The 19,514-nt window shown below is 33.8% G+C and overlaps 1 protein-coding gene across 1 annotated transcript; it reads left to right on the forward strand.

The window, feature by feature from the left end:
* Positions 1 to 16,986: 16,986 nt before the first annotated feature.
* Positions 16,987 to 18,437, forward strand: LOC148578381 (uncharacterized). The gene is made up of 3 exons (XM_088503031.1): positions 16,987 to 17,138; positions 17,574 to 17,988; positions 18,186 to 18,437. Exons 1-3 carry the CDS (start codon positions 16,987 to 16,989, stop codon positions 18,435 to 18,437), a joined length of 819 nt encoding a protein of 272 aa, XP_088359157.1.
* Positions 18,438 to 19,514: the final 1,077 nt, after the last annotated feature.

The raw sequence follows: 19,514 nt of genomic DNA on the forward strand, positions 1-19,514 counted from the left end.
AAGCCATGTGAACGACCTTCAAAGCCCACCACGTATTAGAACAAGAGGCCGTCCCAAGAACAGACTGGGATCAAACATGGAAAAAAGATCGCAAACATAACAAAGAAAAAGAAAAAGCCAGCTCCAAGCGAGGCAACATTGATTTGCTTTCGACTAGGGGAAAATTCGTTTGCTAATATATGATTTATTTTGTCTTTTGCAATTGAACTTTTTAGGCGGTGGATCAATGATTCAGTTAAGTTCCAGCCTTTATGATGCACAGGATATGAATTATCCCGGAGAGGATTATAGGAGTTTTAGTTTTTATTAACATAAATTTCCATTCATGTATGAGCAAAATTCGGTTTACTGAAGTTATAGGAGGGTTAATTTCTGATTGATGTTATTCTTTATTGAATATTCACTTTTTTGTTATGTCAAATAGTTTAGGTGTCTGAAATTGAATAGATATATACACTTTTTAGTTCATGTAGTGTATTATTTTAAGTTCATTTGTGTTTTTTAGGGCTCTTGATATTTGATAAATACCTTGAATCCATTCACTGTGAACCTAGAACAAAACAGCAGCCCAGACGATTCCAAGAGATATATACATTAACATTAGATTTCCATTAACATTTGCATTATTACACACACACACACATATTAAAGAAGAAGTGTTTAGCTTTTTACAAGGAGTTAAACAAATTAGTGTTTAAAATTATAACTTATTTACTGTCTATATCCCCAAATGTGAATTTACAAAAAGGGCTTGACAGGGCAGCAGATGGTTTGGGGAGTCTTATGACTTCAGACGCCTGAATCACTTGGTCTCTCAATTTATTTATCTTGTGAAAGAGAATGGTTGGACCATACTCCTGCCTGAAGGCATCAATTTCTTCCTACAATTCAATTGAAAAAATTACGTAATTTGAAACCAACTCAAATAAGAAATGAACCAAATTTTATTAATTTGGAAATTACATACTTGTTTTCAGTTTTTAGATTTATACTTCCCTTTTTTGATATTTTCAGGTTCAATTGTTTTCAGCCATTTCATCACGTATATCCCGCAATATAACTAAGAAAGAAATAAGTAAAATAGGATTAATAGGAGACACAACAAAACATATTAAGAATAGTACTATAGCAAAGAAAGTTTTTACCTTGTTCGTTGTCTGCTGATCGAGATATACTGTGCTTCAACTCCCTCTCCATCCTACATCAAGGGTTCTGCCCCAGCATAAATCCTCATCTGGGATACTATTAATCCCTAAAAAGGATAAAAAAGTGTACTTCAATTCAGTAATAATTGAATGAAACCAAAGCCCACATAAACATGTATTATTTAAATAACTTACAACAAGTTTGTTCAGAGTAATTCTTGACTGAGGGATTTCATTTTTCATTTTCTTCATGGGATCAAGTGCATAGAATGCCTTCTTCCTGACATCCGCAATCCACAACCACCAATGCCCTCCATTTCAAACCGGTGTAAACAGCTGAAGTTTGGAAAAATGAGGGAATATTTTAGTCGAAATGATAGCAAACGACAGAATTATTAAAAAAGTTTTAGAAATCACAACTTACAATGAATGCGATGCCAATTTTCTTCTGTCAAGAAAAGGAAGGAAGTTCGTATATTGATTGATCCGGTATGCTTTATTAGTTTTTGGATCAATGTAGTTCTCACCGTAGAGTCCCAACATTATATTCTAGTAGTCACATACATTTAATCAGCAAGAAAGTACATTTCAATTCATTTATTGAGGAATACTTACCAGTAGTATGATGTGAACTTAACCCAATCCCTAAATGAACCGAATTCAATTTAGATTTGAATAATAATTCATGACCATTCAATCAGGAAGAAAAACACATTTTTAAGGCTTTTTTACTTAAATAAATTAACAAGTTCTAAAATTACTCAAATCCCCTAAATCAATTTTTGATACGTAAATACCCTAATCCTAATATTATATAAATCGTGCTAGGGAAATGTGATTTATATAATATGTTAACCATTACACCCTGGAACGATTTATGCATGAATGACTTCTGAGCAATAACACATAAATCGTCCTAAGGTTGCCAACTTTATTAATTGTATGTAAATCGTTCCAGGTTAGGTTAGGAGGATTTACGTGGTTTCAGGCAAAAACACAAGACCCTGCCACGATTTATGTGTAAGTTATAACCCCAGCACCCTACCACGATTTATTTGTCAGCTATAATCCCCAACATCCTGCCATGATTTATGTTCGAATATCACACCCTAAGACTTAACCATGAGTTACCCACAACTCTTAACGTTACACACAAAAACATACAAAAACCTCCATTTTCACCCTATCTAAGCATTCAGTGATAAGGTTGGAGAGAAAGAGAGCCCGCAGCGATGCGAAAGAGGCATTGAGTGACCGCGCATACAGCAGTGGGAGAATGGGCATTAAGAATATCAAATTAAATAAAAATAATTCAAGAATATACCGTAAAAATATACAAAGTTAAATAAAAAATAACAAATTTTTTTTATAAAAAATTTGTATAAATAAAAATAATTGAAATAAAAAAGGTCTTCCTAATAGGATCAATAATTGAAATTATAAAAAAGGTATATTTTTATTTTTTTAAGTTAAAATTTAGATAGAGATAATTTAAATTTTAAATTTAATTAAATTATATCTATTTAAATTTTAAATTAAAAATTTTAATTAATTTTTTAATTTAAATTATATCTATTTAAATTTTAACTTAAAAAATAAAAATATACTTTTTTTTATAATTTCAATTATTGATTCCATTAGAAAGACCAAATTAAATAAAAAAAGAGTACTGACAAATTATAATCAAAAGAGTACTAAATTTTAATATATAGATTAATTTTTTTTAAAAAATAGTCAAAAGGTCGTTAAAAAATATAATTTTGCATAATATAAAATTTTTAATATTCATTATTTATATAGTTTTTTAATTATTTTTATTTATAAAAATTTTTTATAAAAAAAATTTGTTATTTTTTATTTGACGTTGTATATTTTTACGGTATATTCTTGAATTAATATGTACTTTACGTACTATTGTTATTTATTTATAATATAAATTACTTTTTTTTTTTTACCAAAGATAGGAGACTCAGAACCCGCAACCTCTTAATTGAATATGGGGAGACTATACCATTTGAGTTATAACTCATTGACTATAATATAAATTACTTATTCCATTATAAAGATCAAATTAAATAAAAAAATATTAAAAGAGAATATTAAAATTAAATAAAATTAAATTTTTTAATATTAAAATATTAAGAGAGAATTTAGAATTTAAAATTTATAAAAAAAATTAATATAAAATTTTTAATACTCATTGTTCATATAATTTTTTTTAATTATTTTTATTTATACATATTTTCTATAAACAAAAATTTGTTATTTTTTATTTTAACTTTGTATATTTTCACTGTGTATTCTTAAATTAGTATGTACTTTACTTACTATTGTCATTTGTTTATAATATAAATTATTTATTTCAATTGAAAGATCAAATTAAATAAAAAATACTAAATTTTAACATATAATTTATTTTTTTAAATTAAGAGCAAAAAATGTTGAAAAAAATATAATTTTGCTTAATATAAATTCATGTATTTTTTAGTAATATAAATTTAAGTAAAAAATATATAAAATTTAAATTATTAAACAAAATTATGTGTCAAAATTTTAATTATAATTTTTTAGTTTTCTCTTTTAGTATTATTTTTATTTAATTTGATATTCTTAATGCCCATTCTCCCACTGCTGTATGCCAGATGCGGTCACTCAACGCCTCTTTCGCATCGCTGCGGGCTCTCTTTCTCTCCAACATTATCACTAAATGCTTAGATAGGGTAAAAATGGAGGTTTTTGTATGTTTTTGTGTGTAACGTTAAGAGTTGTGGGTAACTCATGGTTGGGTCTTAGGGTGTGATATTCGAACATAAATCATGGCAGGATGTTGGGGATTATAGCTGACAAATAAATCGTGGTAGGGTGCTGAGGTTATATCTTACACATAAATCGTGGCAGGGTCTTGTGTTTTTGCCTGAAACCACGTAAATCCTCCTAACCTGGAACGATTTACATACAATTAATAAAGCTGGAAACCTTAGGACGATTTATGTGTTATTGCTCAGAAGTCATTCATGCATAAATCGTTCCAGGGTATAATGGTTAACATATTATATAAACCACATTCCCCTAGCACGATTTATATAATATTAGGATTAGGGTATTTAAGTATCAAAAATTGATTTAGGGGATTTGAGTAATTTTAGAACTTGTTTAATTTATTTAAGTAAAAAAGCCCATTTTTAATTCAATTTTGCAGCAGTGTCAAGTGAACCTAACCCAATCTCCAAATGAACTGAATTCGATTAAGATATGAATAAAAATTCATAACCATTCAATCAGCAAGAAAAACACATTTTTAATGGGTAAAGTATACTTTTTGTCCCCGAAGTTTGGTAAAAGTTTAAAAAATACCCCTAAGTTTTATTTTATTTTAATTTTGTCCCAAAAGTTTTCGATTTGCATCAAATATACCCTTGACGGCTAAATTTTCAAAAAATTTAAGACCAATCTAACAATAATACATGAAAATTATGCTTGATTTGCTTGTGTTGAAGAAGGGTTATTCTTATGAAATTGTTTTTGAACCGGTCTTAAATTTTTTGAAAAATTAGCCGTCAGGGGTATATTTGATGCAAATCGAAAACTTCTAGGATAAAATTGAAACAAAATAAAATTTAGGGGTATCTTTGAAATTTTTATCAAACTTCAATGACAAAAAATATACTTTACCCCATTTTTAATTCATTTCTGCATGCATATGAACTCAACTAAACTAACAGATGAATAGAATTATTTATCAGAACCAGTAAATTACTTAAGGAATAAAAAATTTTACTTACCACAATATCCGTTAGCACGCAGTATATTTTCCCCTCAAACCGGCGACGTTTTCTGTCATTCAGAAGCATACACATCGCATTGACCACCTATATGAAGAAAATTTATTAGATAAATGGGTATAAAAGCTTTTAGAAAAATCATTAATGTTAATGTAATAGGCGAAAATTTTACTGTGTTTTCTACATCTTGTCCCGGTCTGAGAGACATGAAGTGTTGTCTAATCCCCTCCATTTGTGCTTCATGGCTCAACATGAATATGGTGTCATATTCATTGGTAGTATCTTTGGTTTCCTTTAAATGTGTCATCCAATGATAACACTTCTCTTTCAACTCCTCTGTGATTTCTTTTTCTTTCTCTATAGTTTTGTACCCAGCATCCATCACCACCTCTGCCAGCATTTCAAGTTGTGTCACTATTGGTTGAGAGGCCGGGGGAGTTAGTTGAGATGTTGGGGGACTTATCCCAAGGCTGAAGGAAGGTGCATCATCTTTCCATTTCCAAGGAGGAGGAGCACTGCAAGATGACAGAGGAAAATTTTAAGTAATAATGAAAAAGCATTATGATATAACATGAAAGCTAATAAAAAGGATATTAATTAAAACTTACATATTCACCAGAGGTTCTGGCTCCGTTTGCCTTGGGGAAGATTCTTCGTCGGCCTGGTTTTCAGCTTCTAGAGAGCAGCTGTAACAAACAGAAAAGAGTCCAATAAAGAACACATCAAATTGATCTATGGATTCAAATGAATCTCAAATAAACCATGTAATGAACCAAAATTATCCAGATTTGAACAAGCAGTAAAGCTTACACATCAATGTGTGCTTCTTCTTCCGATTGCCTTGCCGCTAGAGCTTCTTCGCACGGTTGCTATTGTGCATTCGGAGGGCTGCTGCATTAAACAGAAAAGAGTTTAATAATGACGCAAAATTATTATTCTATACAATTAAAACTAATAAAAAGAATTTTAAGTACAACTTACTCATTAACAGAAGCTTCTTCTGTTTTACTCTCTAAAGGCAGATAGGTAAAGGTCTCTTGATGTTTTATTATCTCTTCCACAAAAGAACTTGGAAGAGACACCGCAATAGAAACTCTCAGAAAGGTAAACAAGGAAGAAGTTAATTATTAGAATAGGAACTGAAAGCTGCACATTGATTAGAATAGGAAAGTAAGTTGAAAAACTCACATATCCAAAGATTGAGACCGAGTTTCTTTTCGAACCACAATCATTTGTTGTTTAGGATCAGGTGTTATACTACTGATAATTAAACAAAAATTCCGTGTGATTAATTAAAAAAAATTATTACCGAAATCTAAAAGACCAATGTAAATATTTCAACTTATAAAATTAGAGTTTCTAAATTCTATTTTTCCTTTTTTTTATGCCGTTTCTTTCTTCTAAAAACTCTCACGGGATTTCAGGGGTATTTTTCCTAATAACAAAGATACCAAATTAAAATCATCAATCAAGATTAAAAGAAGAGGGTTAAAAACACATCAAATTCATTTTTGGATTCCAATGAACTTAACTTAAACCTAGAAATGAACCAAATTTACCTGGTATTGGACGGTGCATTTACAGACGGCGTTGAGTTCGTCTGAGTTTGTAACAGAGGTTCGCTGCCCAAATTTAGTTTACAGTCGGCAGTCTAAGCAAAAAAATAAATATTATTCAATAAATCCAGAGAAATTACATGAGGTTTTAGGAAAAGTTAGCAAACAAAGAAAAAGAACTTTATATAAGAAACTGAATGTTACGTCTGCGATAAATCATTTCGCACATTTGTTGAGTGACAGTCATCTGGAACAACATTTGTTTTTTGAGCTCCATCATTTTTTTCTTTTATCTGCTCCAACATTTCTTTTCTTTTTTCAGCAGTCCTGTCCTCTAGTTGTTCACTTCTGAAAATTCATACAATAAGTATCAATGAACCTCAAATAAAAGTACCAATGAACCAAAATAATCATTTCAAAAACTTACTCTTTTTCAGATTTAGTTTTGCTTTCTGAATTCGTCAGAACAAGCTTCCTTATTTTGGTTTGTTTTTTTGCCACCCTCTGTGGTTGTTTCTTCTTCCTTGGTGGCATTTTCTCGATTGCTTCTTCTTCTCTACAACACATACAAAAGGTTTTGTTAAAATAACAAGATAAAATTTTAATTAAATAGATAAATATGGGGTAAAATAGAGTAAATCATCAAGGAAAACACATCGAATGTATACCGGAGACAAATATCAGAGCTGTAAGTAACTTAACAAGCACACATGAACAATTTTCAGCAAATACAAGCGAAATAAACCAAATGAACATCATACAAACATAGCAATGAATTGAAAATAATAATTTCCCAAACTTACTGGTTTTCAGATTCACTTGTGCTTTCCGAATCTGTCGGAACAAGCCTCCTTATTTTATTTGCTTTGTTTTTTCACCACCCTCTATGGTTGTTTTCTTTTTTTATGGCGTTTGCTCACTTTCTTCTTCTTTTTTGCGACACATACAAAAAGTTTTGTTAAAATAACAAGATAAAACTTTAAATAAATACATAGTTTTTCAACAAGAGATGGTGAGAAGTATACTCAGATTCAGAAAAATTGTCTTCTTCCGAAGATGAATTCAGAAAAACAATTTTCTTTTCTTCTTTCTTCTCCTTTTCCTTCTTCCCCCCTTCAGAAAAATTGTTTTCAACATTTCTGCTGTCTTTCTCTCCCTTAATTCTGCTCTGTACACAAGTTCCTAAAATACAAACTTATTTAGTTAGTAGAGTGTTTTAGAAGCATCTGAACCGAATTTTCAAGAGAAATTTTTGTTTAATTTACCATTGTATCAGTTGCTTCCTTAGCAATCCAGTCGAGCAGATTACTCCATGTCCAATAGGCCACCCATGGTGGCTCGGAAGTGTCAGGTGTGTCCAGTTGAGGGAACTTGGATTCATGGAAATATATTATCATAAAAACAAACACGCACTCGTCAACAGAAAGTTTCTTTCCTTGTCTCTGGGCTTGGATCCCCTTCCTCAAGAAGCTCAGAACATGAGTTGCCCAATCCTATTGTTGGATGTTGTCCACATAAAGGGCACACGACTTATGGATCGGGGAGGCCGTGCTTACTGTCGTCGGCAGCAAGAAGCACTTCTGGACAAAGACAACAAAAGTCCTCTTTAATTTCTACCCGTTTTCCTCCCCTTCGACACTCATGTCAAGCATAGATTTTGTCAAAGATGCCAAAGTAGCACCTTTGAAGCTGTCAATTATCTGCTTGTTTTTCTCACTCAGTTTGCTGTACTCAACTTTTTTAGGAAAGCATTCTCCTACAATATTTTAATACAAACAAATCAGTCAAAAAGGCTCAGTTAAAAAATGAACCTAAAATAAAGCAATGAATGAACCCAAAAAGCAAAAGGTGGAAAGTATATTACTGCCTTGATTTATGCCCAACGCATCTCTTATCTTGGCAGGTGTTATGTATATTCTACTATAGAGAGTGTCTAAGTATCCATAATAATCATCATAATAACCAATCAATTCTCTCAAGAGCTTGTGACAGACGTTCATTTCCGGGACATGTGCCAGCACACTGAATCCCATTTCTTCGACAATATTTTTCTTGTCCTGACTCATTTCCTTGAACACCCTTGTTATTACTTTTGTTTAACATCTAAGATCGTGAGTTTTCTGCAAGGTTTTGAAATAGTATATTATGATATATTTATAATACAAAAATAGAGTTATTTAATGTGTATATACTTACGTTATAGTGCAGCTTCTTTTTTGAGACCATCATCTTTTTCATTTTGGCTATAAGGACAAAAAATTTAGTTAATGCACCGACAAGCACAAGCATGCATATTTGAATCAAGTGAACCTAACTCAGATCCCAATGAACTGAATTCTATTCATGTTTGAATAAAGGTGATAAACATTCAATCAACAAAAAAAATCAAATGTAAAATTATTTCTTCATGCAAATGAACTCAAGTGAGCACTTAACAATCAAGTGAATGTAAATCACCAACTCCAATGAATCGAATTCTATTCATGTTTGAATAAAATGTGATAAACATTAAATCATCAAGAAAAATATTTTCTACATGCAAATGAACTCAAGTGAACACTTAATAATCAAGTGAATGTAAATCACCACATGTTTGAATAAAACGTGAAAAATATTAAATCAACAAGAAAATCACATTTCAAATCATTTCTACATGCAAATGAACTCATGTGAACACTTAACAATCAAGTGAATGTAAATCACCAACTCCAATGAACTGATTTCTATACATATTTGAATAAAATGTGATAAACATTAAACTAGCAAGAAAATCACATTTCAAATCATTTCTGCATGCAAATGAAGTCAATTAAAGTAAGTGATGAACCGAATAATATATCAGAGAAAGAAAATATCAAGACATTTCCATTCGTATGCCCTAGTTACGAAAAAAATGGAATCAGAATAAGTCGATCTACTAAATGAAGCAACTCAATCCACTAAACCTTAAATCGAACTAGGAGAAACGCGAGATTTGAGAGAAATTAAATGAACATTATAACAATAGTTTTTCTCATACCTTGCGGAGTCTGTGTTATTGTTTTTGTTTGTTTTTTCTTCTTCCTTTCGAAACCTTTATGCGATTCTTCAGCAGTAGCAGTTACGAACGTGGTTTGAGAGATTTTAAGAGAGATTTAAAATTCTCCAGTAGCAGTTTCGAGTGTGAAGAAGGAACGTTATTTCATATTTAAGGCGCGAATGAATTGGTAACGTATTGGGGAGGGGGGAGGGGAGTTTCGGCGCGTGTAATACATGTTCATTTAATAAGATTGAGTTTTTTTTTGTATTGGGCCTACTTAGTTGGACTTGGATGAAAAACTGCTTGGATGTATAGCCCAACCAAATTTTTTTTGTATAAAAAATAATATTTTCGACAAGTTATTATTAAACTCTTTGACAAGCCAATGTTCGACAAATTTGAACTTTGATCAAGTTATAAGTACATATTGGAACCCTTTGGAAGCAGTTACCTACTCAATTATGTACTTTATTAAAGCTTGTACAAGTATGTCTATAAGAAGTCCTCGAGAAGCGGTTCTTGACGGTTGTTAGATATAATTGTGGAAAAAAGAAAAAAAAAATCTTCATTCAACTTTGAAACTTTATAAAGTTTATCAAATTTTAGAAAAGAAAAAGCTTTTCTATTCAACTTTGAAATTTTATGAAGTTGAAAATTTAAAAAAAAATTATAGATAACAATCATGATATTTTCGAATCTTTAAATATGACAAACTCTCTTACCACAATAATCTGAGAAGAAATAAGAAAGAGTCACCATGATTTGGAAAATATGTTGTCATAAAATATTCAATGAGGCATTGAAAATGAGTAAGGCTGAAAATATTCAACAAAATATAGAAGATCTAATAGTTCAACAAACAACCACTTAGCTTAAAGATGTCGAAAATAAATATTTAGGGGCATTTGTTATATCGAAGATAATTTTTCTTTGATAAATTGAAAGAAAATAGGAAAGCATGGTTGAAACATGGGATCATAATTTTCCATTTTAGTATCCTTGACTCTTCAACTATGACATGATGCTTCAATAATATTTTGTCATGCACTATGTAAAAATGTTTGTAAAATTTTATACAATATATGAAGTTGATCAAACAATTATTTGGGGTTGGTTTCAAATTGAACAAGCCATCGAAGAGCCAAAGAAGAGCAAGCTAGACAAAGAGGCAAGATGCTCAGAGGCTCAATCTTCTCAAAGTTCACATGACAATTATTCACCTTGGTTTCGTCGATCCTAGGCTATTGGGGTTGGATGAATCAAGAATTGGCTAGAGTTTGGTGATCGAAAAATGAGAGTATATCAACAGTAATAAGCTCGATGTAGTTATTTTGGTAGAGGCCATTGTAGAAATACCAATTTTCGAGATTGAATTGGTGGTAACCAGCGTGGTCGATAGTTGCATCAAGTTAATACTGCCTCGAGATCACAGATAAAATCTTTTCCTTTAAATCAAATTGTCTTTTCAGCGGACGATAAAACAATTCTAAAAAAAACCCATACTGATTGAAGGAAAAGGCAAAGCAATTGAAACTCCACTCTCTAAAATGGATTTAACTGTGTTGATGATGAGTATTTCAAGGAAGGAGATGAAGAAATGGCTGGTACTGTGTCGATCATACCTTCTAAATTTGTTGGACAATATGAAGGTAATATAAGCAGGTGATATTTGATGATGGCACAGTTGTTAGAGAAATAGCTTATGAGATCGTCAAAAATATTAAATAATATTAAGTATTTGTATTTTCTTTCTTCTAGTAAAAAAAATAAATACGTAGGGGACATTTGTTATATCAAAAATAATATTTTCGATAAAGATATTATTGAACTGTTTGACAAGCCGGTATTTGACAAGTTTAGACTTCAATCATTGCTAAGTACAAAAAATATTGCATTGTCGATTAACTTCCAAGTACAGATTAGAATCAACTTTGCTTTGGATCCAATTATGTACTCAGTTAGGTACTCTCTGTTAATCGATTGACGCAAATGCAGAAGTCGAAGAGACAGGCTCGACGAAGGTCAGCAGTATCGAAGACAAAGTTTCAGTCTCTAAAAGGCGCGAACAATTATTTAGCAAAACTAACTGTCAACAGATAATTGGACGGATTGGCTTATAAATTGACAAGATGCATATGAAAAAAGAGTTGGAATCTTTTCAGAGAAAACACTCACACTTACTTACATCAGTCAAGAGTCTTTTTCTTTGAAAGATTCTTTCCATGTCTTTTAATTCTACTTTACCATTTTTGTACTTTTTTTTCATGCAATTTACCTTCTTTGCAATGTCGTTTCGTTTCCTTTAAATTCAACAACTTTTATCTTTTTTCGTCTTTACATTTTTTTTTTATTTTTCCAAACATTTTTACTTTCTGTAATTTCATTTCACTTTTATTCAAGTCATTTAAGTTTTATTATTCATTTTGGATTTCTTTAAAGTTTAGTTCCTTCTTTTTCGTTATTGTCAAAGGCATGGATTTTGATGCAAATAAAACTGATACTCAAAAGAGGAGTAGGTTTCACTTGCAGAATCTAAATATCGAACTAACTCATAGAAATTGAAGGCAAATTAGGAATAATACATGGTAAAAAAGTTGTATTATCTATTAAAGAGTGACAAAATATCAAAATCTACTCCCTATCATAACAATAATATTGAAATTGTAATTTCACATAAGATATTTTTCTTTTTTAGTCAGAAGGTAACAATTAAACATATTTCATTACATCATGCAAATATTTTGTTTTTGCACAGTAGGTAAAATATTTTTCAAATGATGCAACGAAATAAAAGGCCCAAAAGATAATTATTTTTTTCCTAAATTACTTGTAACTGATTTTTGTTTCAATAATTCAATCGAGCGAAATGCAAAATCCTCAATTCCCAAAACGAAAAAAATGAGCAAAGGAGAGAGCGGGCGTGAGGGGATGAGGGGAAAATACGGGGAGGATGACGGCCATGCCGTCGAAAAAAATAGGAGAGAGAGTGTGGGTGGGTATGTATATGGTGACAAGGAGGGTCTTTCTCGGGGTGATTTTCAGAAAGTTCGTAAGATCTCTTTTCGAGATAAGGTCAATGGTACAACAAGGTCGCTTTTGCACTCGTCAGATCATTATCAGGGGATGATATTGTGACGGTAGTAGGTAAGCAGGGTGATTCTCAGCCATTGCGTGTAAGCTTTACGACAGAGGCGAAGACCTCTTTGGCCGAACCTTATAGAGAAGTCTTGGTGGTCAAGGTCCTGAACAGGAAGTATAGTTACACAACTCTTTCTCATAAGCTGAGGGTAGTATGATGCATCAAAAGAGGTTTCACTTTGCTAGAGGTGGGATTTGGGTACTTCCTGGTGAAATTCGATTTTGCTGAGGATCGTGAGAAGGTCATGCTTGGTGGACTCTAGTTGATCGAGGGTCATTACGTCACGGTAAAATCATGGGATGTTGATTTCCAACCCAGTGAACAATCTTTCGGTTCTAGGTTAGTTTGGATTCAATTTTTTGGTCTCCCAATCTGGTGTTATCAGGAGCAGGCAATGCTACGTATTGCAACTGTAATAGGAGTCTCGGTAAAAGTCGATTTGGCCACCAAACTAGCAGAGAGGGGGAGATATTCCCATGCTTGTGTTCAAATAAATTTAGGATTGCTGGTGATCAAGAATATCATAGTTGAGGGTGTCCTTACGATGTGAAGTATGAAAGTCTAACTCTGCTTTGTGAATTTTGTGCAAGATATGGCCATGATAAATCTCAATGCTTAGGTAGGGTTCCCAGGGAAGAGAAGAGGGTTGAATCTGTTCAAGGGGAGGCGTAGGGCAGCGACAAGTCAGATCCGAAAATTTAAAATTCAGGTGGAACAGAAACTGTTGATTCGGTCAATAATTTAGGCAAGGATAATGGCACTAATTTGCGGACAAAATATGGGGATGATTGCATGCATGGGAATGGGGCCGATGGCAAGGAGGCATGTGGCGAGGGGGAAGTGGGCTGGCATAAGGTGCTGAAGAAAGGAAAATTTAAACTGGGCCATGTAAGACCCCATATTTCTAGAAATTGAATAATAAATTATTTATGATTTATTTTATTTATTTGAGAATATATTTTCAGAGATTTTTATATTAATTGAGTACTTTCTTATTATTGATTTAAAGCTTGAGTGATTTAAAAATAATGAGGATTTTATATGTTTTAATTTGCATAATTAGATTTTTAATTTTATTTTATAATTTAAAAGAAATTAATTAGATTATCTCTAATTATTGAATTAGAATACTATTTGAAAATAAATTACAAGTTGATGAATAAATGATACTTTTATATACAGTTATTGTTTGATTAATTTCAATTACTCTATCACCCCTAATTTTATTAAAATTATTAAACTACCCTAACCCTAATTTGACCGAACTTTAACCCACTCACCGCTCTCACCCCCCCCCCCCCACTCTCTCTCTCTCTCTCTCTCTCTCTCTCTCTCTCTCTCTCTCTCAACACAAACACACACACACACAACAGATAAGAGAAAGAGAAAGGAAGGGGAGAGCGTTGCCAGCTGAGGGGAGAGCTCGCCCCGTCGTCAAGCTGTCGCCATCATCGCCAAGTTGTTTGTCTCCATCGTCGCCATCAAGCCCAAGAGAGAGAGAGAGAGAGGACCCTCGTCGTCGCCATTTGTGGAGTCCGTGCCAGCGCCATCATCACACGTCGTTGCCTCGTCGCCGAGCCTCCACGATTGCCGCCGTCCATGCTTGTCACTGCCAGTCACGTCGTCGTCGTCTCTGCCCAGTGCTGCCGCCATTGAGATCTCGAAGCTGTTTGCATTACCGTCGTAGGGCCTTAGTTGCTGCCGTCGTCCTCAATGCAAGCCTTTGCCGTCGCTAGTGGGGTCGAATCCTCCGCCGAACTAAGCTGAGGGAGAGGAAACGCGAATGGAAGAGAGGACAGGGAGCCACCGCTGCTGCTACTGAACCGACAAAGCCACCACCGGAGCTACTGCCGTTCAGTTCAACTGTTCTTCTTTGTTATTGTAGGTATCTCTATTCTGAAACCCTCGCCGCTAGAATATAAGTATTCTGTTATGTTTGGTTAGAGATTCTGAAGTTTTGGTAATGTAGGGTCGAGTTCTGGTTATTGCATGTCACTTTTAGAGTTGCTGTGGTTGCTGCGAAAGTGGTTTGGGGATGTGGTTGCAGCTGTCACTGATTGTGAGTAGAGAGAAGATGGTTTCTTTGATGCGTTTGGTTATGGGTTTGACTTTTTCGAGGTAGGAGCGCTTTTCTTAAACTTATTCTACTCTTAAAAGTTGTTACAAGTTGATATTAATACGAAAAATATATTTTTGTGATTTTGTAAGTCTTATGGATTATATTGAGTTATTTTGGATGAATGATAATGTTTGTTTGAATGATTTATTAATCAATTGAGAAAGATGAAAATTCTGATTAGTTAACTGATGTTATTGAATTGGTTTTTTCTTGATTTACTAGAAGAGATTTAAATTGGAATTCTGTTTGATCTTGGAAATGAGTTGATTTTTGAAAAGATTTAATATTGAAATTTGATTTGATATTAAACCTGATTTGATATCGGAGTTTGGTTTAAAACAAATTTGGAAAGAATTTGATATTTGGCAACGGTTTAATTTACGAAAAGAAGCTGATATTTAGAAATGATTTAGTTATTGAAAATGATTTGCTATTTAGAAATGGTTAAAACGGGTTTGAAGAATGTTTGGATGGGACCCAAAAAGAGTGGCAGAGTCTGAGTTTTAGAGGAGGTGATGGCAAAATTTTTATCAAAGTTGGAGGTTTTTTTGAAGTGGTTATTTAAAAAGATTTGGATTTAAGGAATATTTGATTTGATTTTGAGTTATTAAGGAAATAATTACGTTTTGAGTTTGATTTATTTAGAAAAGAATACACTATGTTTTAAGTTTGAATTATTGATGAATGCAATGGGAAGGATGATGAAGATTGATTTCAAAGTATGATTTTGAATGATATTAAGAATGAATTTGAAAATGAAATTTAATTTGATTGAGATCCTGGGTAGTAGCAAGGATTGTGGTTCGTCCTACTTGCTCCAAGTCAGTGAATGAGATCCCGGACAGTAGCAGCAGTAGTGGTTCATCCCACTTATTCTGGGTCAGTGATTGTGATGCATGGGTACTAGCAGTAGTAGTGGATTATTCCACTTGCTCCTGGTTGAGTCTTTAAACACCCGCCTAGTTTATTCCACTTGTTCTGGGTTAAGCGGGTAGTAGCAAGGGGGTTGTGACTCAGGCCCACTTGCTCTGTGATGGAGTATTTCTGTCCAAGATTAGCTACCAAGACATGTCGGGTTGGCTATATAACTGACAGATGATATCATCAGCCATAAGACAGACATACATCATATGCATTTGCATGTTTTACTTGGGTGTGCATTGTTTTGGTTTGCCTATTTGTTTAACTATGCTTATCTGTTATTTGCCCTACTTGCTGATTTGTATGCTATCTGTGATTTCCTTATTTGTATTGCATGTGTGTGCAACTGAAAGATCCCTCATGCTGGTGGTAGTAAAGCTGAGGTGTTGTTTTCCTGATATGATGATTTGATTGAGTTGCTTGGACCGGAGGTCGTGGCTGGTTTCTGATTGATGCTTTAGTAAAGTATGAAAAATCAAGCTGGTTCAGCAAAGATTTAATGAACTTATACTTGGAACAGATTGGTCATTCATACAGTCTAGAAAACTGATTAAGATTTTCTTATAAGAAAGGTTTTGGATTTCTGGATAACTAAATATTGGTTTTTGAAAAGGTTTTGGATGATTAGCCATTGGTTTTTAAAGGATTCACAGGCTGAATGATATTCACTGCCTTGAAATCAATTTTTCTCTTTATACATATCTTCTTATGACAATTCTTAAACCCTCTACTGAGAATCCTTTTAGAACAATGTTCTCACCCCTCTACAGAAATCTCTTTTCAGGACCGATGAGGAAGCTTACGGAGTTTTTGCTAAGTTCTTAGATACGTTATTTCTATTTGTATACACATGTTATAGATTTTTCTCGCCTATATTGTTATAATCTTGTAAGATGGATAGGAGTTTGTATGTTTTTTTTATGTATATTATATTTATAAGCTACTTTTATAAGAAGTTTTGTATATATGTATATGCTTGTTTGTTTTCAAGATAAAGTATTTTTCCGGTTTTTCAAAGAAATCAGCGATACAGTTTCAAGTCAAAGGCTCCTATTTTATTATTAAGTATATGAAGTCGTCGTAATACTTCTCGCTATTAGAGTGGCGCAGGCAGAAGCGTGACATTTTGATACTAAGGATGTTACAGACCACAATTTAACAATGAAGGCCCAAGGTTTTAATCAAACCTGTTCTGGGTCGAGTGGCCACCAGAGGCCCAAACCTTAGATTTCACGAGGATCCAGGGAGCAGGGAGTCTGGATCGGGCATAAGGCAACCCAGCAGCGTGCGCCATCATCTACCCATATGCCATCGATAAGAAAGCCCTCCATAAGGAAACGTTTGCGTCCGGCATCCTTGCAGAACTGGCCGGGTGGAGGCGCGGCGGGGGTTGCTCCGGTTCTTGAGAGTCCAATCGTGATTCAACTAGAGAAGAGAGTAGCGCTGTCGCTAGTTCTGTGAGTGGGGCCCGAGAGTTTGGCATTGCATCAATGTCTGAAAAGGAGCGGGTTCAAAGAGGTATGGAGACCGCTGTGCCACCACTGATCTCGTCGATTGTGGCTCGGATAAATGTGCATCATCAATGAAGCAGAAGACAATAGTGCATGGAGGCCCGAGTTATTCCGTTCCAGGGGACAAGTCTTCTACTGAGGTTGGTGGTGCAAGTTAATTTCACCTTTTTCTTGATATTCTCTTATCAATTTTATTTAATGGATAGCTTAAATATCTTAGTTTGGAATATTAGGGGTACTTCTAATAAGTTAGCTTGGGTGAATTGTAAGGAGCTTATTAGAAAATTTAGACCTATTTTTTTATTATGGTTGAGACTCATTCTCCCTTTCAACATTTAAAACTGTTTTGGTAAAGACCCGATTACTATCCTATGGGTATAGAGAGGCAATTGGGCATAAGGGTGGTATCTGGTTCCTTTCTTCAATGCAAGGTACTTGCTACAAATTGGTTTATACTTGCGATCAGTGTGTCACAATCGAAGTTCGGCTTGAATATGTGCTTTGGAGGTGTAGTGGTATCTATGGTAGTCCTAAGCTTAATACTAGAAGTCTTTTTTGGGATTACTTGGTAGCTCAGTCTTCATCTTTTCAAGGGCCTTGGATTATCCTCGGTGATTTTAATGAGGTTCTTTTCTCTCATGAAGCTAAGGGTTGTCATTTTTTTAGTACACGTGCTGATCAGTTTGCCAAGTCTTTAGGGGATAGTGCTCTATTTGACTTGAAGACTATTGGGAGACGTTTTTTTGGTACAGGAGGGGTGAAAAATAATATTGAGGTGGCAAAAAGGCTTGACTGGGTTTGTATTAATAGTGGATGGTTATCTCTTTTTTCTGAGGTCTATGCAGAAATACTGAATAGACAATAGTATGATCACTGTCCTATCTTAGTGCACTGTAAAGGGCACCTGCAGCCAAAAAGGAACATATACCCATCCGTTTTTTGGTGGCTTTGGCTACTTACCCTGGTTACCAAGATATTGTGAAACAATCTTAGTGGTATGACTTTAGAAGGGTGCCAGGCAAGCTTTCGGAGGTGCAGAAGAATTCTTTTGAGTTTAATTCTACAGTGTTTGGTAACATCTTTGTTAGGAAATATGAATTGGAGCATCAAATTAATTATCTTCGGAAGCGTTTGGAAGAGAGGGAAGATTGTTTCATGCATCAAAAGGAACAACAGTTGATTGAGGATTATAATAACACTCTTGTGCTAGAGGAACTTCTTTGGTTTCAAAAATCCAGAGAATAGTGGGTGAAGTTCGGAGACAAAAACACCAGCTTCTTCCATGTTCAGACACTTGTGTGGCGGAAGATAAATTGTAAGAACCGGAGATTTCACGTAAAATTGTTTTAATAAAATAATAATTTTTAACTGCCCGGAATAGGTTCGAAAATATAGAAATAATCTTTTGAAACTAAAAAGGTAAAATTTGAATTCAATGAATTTTTCTGAGTGGGAAAATGTATCTTTTATAGAAAAACTTTGTAAAAATCCGTACTGGCACTTAAGCTAGCAATACCGGCTCTAGTCTGACTGGTACCGTGTGTTGAGAAAAATAATATTTTGAAAATTGAATTTATTTTTTTGAAAGGACAAAAATAATTTAGAATTAAAAACCAGGCACTAATCTTAAAGGTTTTGGCCCAAAATGGGCCAAACGGACCTAAAACGCTAACGGATTGGATCGGGCCCAAGTTGGACCCAAACCCAACAAATATAAACACAAGTAATGAGCATTTCAGCTCATTTGTAGCCCTAAAACAAGAAAGGGGCGCTGCTGAAGTGAGAAGAGTGGAGGTGAGGGTTTGCACTATTCACCTTCTTCTTCTTTTGGCCATAACTACGGAGCTCCGATTGACCAGGTGTTTGTGGTCACGCGAAGCTCTTGTCGAGCTCTTTATTTCTATCTAAAAAATTGGTAAGCAACTCGAATCCCAGGCTCCAATTTTCTATTCTTTGACAAATTCGAGTTGTGGCTTTGTTAGATTGAGATTTTCATGGTTTTGTTTGTTTAGGGGTGATCTAGCATTGGAATATTGTTGGGTTTTGCCTCTAATTTCATTGAGTAAGGTAAGGTCTCCCTAAACCCTTGTGTTTAGTTGTTTTTGTGAACCCTAGGTTTGATGTTGGTTTGTTGTATGATGTTAGATTGAGTTTTGGTGTTTGTTGGAGTTGGTTTGAGGCTTTTGGATCGAGCTTGGTGGCTTCGTTTTGGTATTTGGTGCATTGTGGGAATCGGCCAAGGTATGGTTTCGGTTTCCTTTATGTAATATATAATGTTTCATGACACTTAGGCTAGTAGACTCTAAGATAGGTTTGAATGAT

The sequence above is a fragment of the Arachis ipaensis genome, chromosome B1, assembly GCF_059453495.1.
Source record: "Arachis ipaensis isolate K30076 ecotype BB chromosome B1, ASM5945349v1, whole genome shotgun sequence".
Lineage (NCBI taxonomy): Eukaryota > Viridiplantae > Streptophyta > Magnoliopsida > Fabales > Fabaceae > Arachis > Arachis ipaensis.

Bases quoted from the DNA above. Each gene is read 5' to 3' on its own strand.
- LOC148578381 (XM_088503031.1), top strand. From the start codon at position 16,987: ATGCCATCGATAAGAAAGCCCTCCATAAGGAAACGTTTGCGTCCGGCA. The intron at 17,139-17,573 runs GTGAGTGGGGCC...CTATGGGTATAG, and splicing joins GTAGCGCTGTCGCTAGTTCT to AGAGGCAATTGGGCATAAGG. The intron at 17,989-18,185 runs GTTTGTATTAAT...AAACAATCTTAG, and splicing joins TGGCAAAAAGGCTTGACTGG to TGGTATGACTTTAGAAGGGT.